Source organism: Aedes aegypti, unplaced genomic scaffold (genome assembly GCF_002204515.2).
Source record: "Aedes aegypti strain LVP_AGWG unplaced genomic scaffold, AaegL5.0 Primary Assembly AGWG_AaegL5_hic_scaff_152_PBJ_arrow, whole genome shotgun sequence".
Taxonomy (NCBI): domain Eukaryota; kingdom Metazoa; phylum Arthropoda; class Insecta; order Diptera; family Culicidae; genus Aedes; species Aedes aegypti.
In genome coordinates, this window is record NW_018734977.1 from 63,448 (window position 1) to 68,151 (window position 4,704).

At 39.8% G+C, this 4,704-nt stretch overlaps 1 protein-coding gene across 1 annotated transcript; it reads right to left on the reverse strand.

The window, feature by feature from the left end:
• Window positions 1-2,543: 2,543 nt before the first annotated feature.
• LOC5568575 (alpha-amylase 4N) lies at window positions 2,544-4,367 on the reverse strand. The gene is made up of 2 exons (XM_001652354.2): window positions 3,679-4,367; window positions 2,544-3,408 (listed from the first exon to the last, which is right to left on the reverse strand). The coding sequence occupies exons 1-2, from the start codon at window positions 4,330-4,332 to the stop codon at window positions 2,557-2,559; spliced, it is 1,506 nt and encodes a 501-aa protein (XP_001652404.1). The 5' UTR covers window positions 4,333-4,367; the 3' UTR covers window positions 2,544-2,556.
• Window positions 4,368-4,704: the final 337 nt, after the last annotated feature.

Here is a 4,704-nt window from a genome sequence, read left to right on the forward strand (position 1 = left end):
CCGGATTTTAACTGGCTTCGATAATCTTCTTGGTTTGGGTTGTTCTGGGCCCAAAACCTTTTAGCAGAGTGAAAATGAAAGACACCTTTACTGGTTGGTGGTTGACAAAGGAATGAATCAATTTATTTTCAGGATCTCTTACATTCAATATCAGAAGGTTGCTATGATCGATTGTACTTCAACAAATTCTTCTAGAGATTTATTTAGAATTTTCTCCAGGGATATGTACGGAAAATTCTCCAGGGATCCCTTTCAGAAATTGTTATAAAGCTTTTTCTAGCAGTTCTCCCATTGATTGGTCTTAAAAATCCATATGAATAAAAATGGTGTGGTTATATTTTCTTTATTATTGCAAATTTCAGCGTTAGGCTGGTTCATCTCTTATGGTATGGTGTTTATATGTCAGGAAATGACTTCATGGATTTCACAATTCTTTCACTGACTCCGTTGCATCTTCCGTGTTTGAAAGGAATAATATTTGTGGAAATCTATCGAAATCTATTTCCTAAATGGATTTTTTTTTGCATAGCCTATTGGGTAATACAACGTTTGCCGGGACAACTAGCCCTTACATGCTATCTCAAGATATGCCTAATGGATTTTTTTCAAAATTTGCTCCAGAAAATCGTTCAGCAGTCCAATAACGGAATTACATAGAAAATCTTACAGGACTTCCAAGAATGGTTCCTTCAGAATTTCTTGCGCCGATTTCTCCAAATATTACACTGAGTTATCTAGAAAATATTCCTACACAAATTCTTTCAGGAAAATAACAATGATTTGTTTAAGTAAATTCGTGTAAAGATTGTAGAAATTCGTGTTTGATTTTTTTCGAAATATAAATTCCTCGAAAAGCTCTCATGGCCTAATCCTTTCAGGGATTATTCCACAAACATATAAGAAATTCTTCCAGAAATTTCACAATAAATTCATCCAGGAATTCCTTATAATTTTCTCCACAAATTTTCCTCCAGCGTTTTTCCGAAGGTTCCTTGATTTTTTAAGTGCATTCTACATTTATTTTTAAAAATTACAAAATGCTACATTCATTATTTTTGTAGTTCCTCCACGAGTTTCACTCGAGATTTTCAAGGAGTTTATTCTAGAAAATTTGGGTTTGAAATTTTTTCCAATAACTATTTTATTAGTCCTGCTAGAAACTCATACAAGACTTTCTCAAGAATCCAGCAGAGATCTGGAGATTTTTGAAAGATTTCTTTCTAGTAGGAATTTATCATATATTTCATCAGGATCTTTAGAAATTCGTTTAGAAATATCTCTCGGTTATTCTAGAATGTCCTTCAAAAATTTCTGAAATAAATCCTTGGAATCTTCTTGGATACATTCATAGAGAAATCTTGTAAGAATGCTTTGAGGACTTCTTTGGAATATTATATGGGTATCATAAAAACATCTTAGGATATCGTTGAAAAAAAACTGGATGAACTCCTGAAGAAATCCTCTAATTAATATGATGAAAAAAATCATTACACTCCCCCCTCTTGGAAACACGATTTGAGAGATTTCCGGTCGGATTATTTGATGAATCCTTATTGTTGCTATCAGCTTTGAAGTGGTCTTATCGGCATATTACTCGTCAAAGTCATTTATATTACTAAATAAAACATAAAAACGACTCATACAATAGATGAACACAAAGTCCATTTTTTTCAATCGCAAATCTTCATATTGATTGAAAGAATAGTATTTTGATTAAATGACTGGTCACACCACACACCACTGTTTTGTAGGGCCCTTGAATTTGACTCCGCACCGGGCCTTGAAAACCCTAGCTACGCCACTGTATTTACTGATGTAAATATAAAGATTGATTGTAAACATGAGACGTTACTCCTATCGTAACATATACCTTCCGGACCACTAGATCATTTTTTTCGCAAATTTGTTCGAGGTGGATAGGAATGACGTCGTCAGGTAGCTGTCAGTTTTCGGAATATATCACCTTCTCAATATAGTACACCGTGGCCCAAATGGAAGGAGTTGATATAGGCCTCTGAATTGTTTTGATTTTGTATGGGATTTTGACGTTTACTGGTCTTGTTGTTTACACAATTTACGGAAGAGTGAAAGAGAGAGGTTGAGTTTTGTGCAGAGCCCTATTGATGTTTGCATTTGACGTGCAAATCGTGTAGACCTGGGCTTCAAATGCGGTGGTAACTCAATGTTATCAAAGGACACTTAGCAAACATGATCAATTTTACCGCCAACCTAGAAAAGAAAATCAATCTTTGACATCGCCTTCCTTGTGAAAATTATTACCGCGTTTGGTGTTACCGCATTTGATATTTGCGTTTCAAACGCACACAGCAATATTTTTTTAGATTATTGATGCAGTATTTTCACGAAATGATATGAACAAATCAAAGAAATGTTGGATTGGGAAAAGAGAAGTGTGCATTTTCCTACTCTCAATTTTATTAATCAAAGCAACGTAATGCAAAGGATATTTTAAAGACTGATGAGGTATAGTTTTCGAGCTTTGGCTTTGTGATAACCAATCAAATTATCGTACTTTCTGTGTATTACAAATTACTTTTATATTTTTTCACTTGCCAACAGAACTATGAATGGTTCTTCGACTGCACTTGATATATAAATGTCGGCCCTGCCATCCCCACCTACCTTTACTGTCAATCCCGTACAAGCTTTGCCCTTCAACGCTCCACTTATAATGTCACAATAAGTGCCAGCCTTCAAGCAAGTAAAAAGATTGGCCTTCAAAGCCAACGAAATCTCCGCATTGATCGCAACGAATCCAACTTTTCCCCTGCAAAACGCTACCTGGTTCTGACCGTTGTCAACCCAATTGATTACCGGCTGACCGGACACTTCCTTCCGAAACTTCAACATCCTTTGAACGACCTTCCACCGATGCTCGCAAATCCATCCACCGGTGCACTGATCTTGGTCGTTCAGAATAATCTTGGAGATCTTCCCTCGTCCATCGCTCGGGGGTCCTTCGTCGATATCCGAGAACCGGAAGGAGCTCATGATCCGCGGAGTTCCGTACCGGTGGGCCATCATGAAAACTGTGGCTATCTTATAGATTCGTAGATGTTTGGAGGTTATGATCAGCGGTGCATCAGCCACATCTGATAGTCTTTGCAGGGAGGGTGTGTCGAGGAATACTACCGATCGCTCCCTGGGTATGTAACCCAGCCGTGTTCCAAGATTGACCATGTAGTGGAATGGCTTTCGTTTGAACATCACATCCGCCAATTCGTATGCGAATCGATATTCCGTTGCAAAACCCATCAAGGTGTATTCGTTTTTCCGGGAACCTCCCTCTCCAAAATCTGCAATGTCGTGGTAAATGAACGGGCGGCTACCTGCAGGGACTCCGGGAATAGACGATGAACTAAGATTCTCCAATTTCATATAAATTGCCTGAAATTTTCGAAAATGTTAGTCTGATCTACTAAACTCAGCGAAATCAAAATAGCACGACCCTGTTCTTCCAATTCTGCTTAGGGCTAATTAAATTCTTGTAATTCTAAGACTCGCGTGAATGCTGATTCCTAAACAAATTTCATAGCTGGTTTTGCTGTCGTCACGATGGACATTAACAAGACAATTTAAATAGTTGCCAAATAGCGATAAACAGGGAGGTGCTATTTTGATTTCGCTGAGTGTAGATTTTGTTCCATTTGAACTCACACCCAGATCATGCGGCCAAATATTTTTCGCAGAATTAACATAAAATCCAGCCACTCCCATCCGAATCAACTTGTTCATGAAATCGATCATTCTCTGCCTAACTCTAGCCAAACCTTGATTCAGATCGGGCAAATCATCCACTTGACAATTGCGCACTTCGTGGGGATCACTTCCATCCAGAACTGTACAAGCTTCATTGAAATCCGCATCGCTGAACGGCACGTCCGGATATTCACGTTTGCTCGGATTCGCCACCGCACCTCCCGTACCCTTAATCGGTCCACTTCCACCCGCCATATTGTTCAGCACGACCTCAACGAACACGCGAACTCCGGCCTTATTGCATGTCTGGACCATTGATTGGAACTGGGACTCGTTACCCGATCTGCTGGTCATCCGATAGGAAACAGGTTCGTAACGTTCCCGCCAGGACCGATTCGGCATGATGCGGACTTCGTTGATCGGAGACACTTGCACTGCGTTGATCCCATTCGGGGCCAAGTAGAGGACGCATTCAGACGCGACGTCTTCGAATGTCCACTCTAACAGATGCACTATCACTCCGCTACTGTCTTTCGGAAAATATGGGTTGAACTGAGCAACCAAAAAGGGGGGAAGTACAGTCAGTAATACTCCGAACGGTAGTCCAAGCATCGTGCAAATGCCATTCGTCGAGTTATGAATGGAAGCAATTAGCCAGCCGATGTGCGAACGTGTAGTTCAAGGTGATGGTAATGGCGAGATCGTGTTCCGCTTCCGTTTGATCAGAGGCGAGCGTGAAAGTTTCCTCTCATTTTCGAATGGCGTCGTATGCCGTCCATATGATTCTCTCTGCAGGTAGGTCGCGATAAGGGTTTACACCAATTGATTCAGATGACGAATAGCCAAGCAGTGGTCCTATATTAGGTAGTAGAGCAATAAAACAGTACATTTCAGTGCTACAAAAACAAGTAGGGTAAAAGCACCGGTTTTGGCCAGCCTAAGAGAAAATGTCAATAAAAAATAAATGGGAAGCCGTATTTATAC

Excerpts from the sequence above, each read along its gene's own strand:
- LOC5568575 (XM_001652354.2), bottom strand. The coding sequence starts at position 4,332 with ATGCTTGGACTACCGTTCGGAGTATTACTGACTGTACTTCCCCCCTTT. Across the intron at positions 3,409-3,678 it reads TTTGGCCGCATGATCTGGGT|GCAATTTATATGAAATTGGA; the intron begins GTGAGTTCAAAT and ends CGAAAATTTCAG.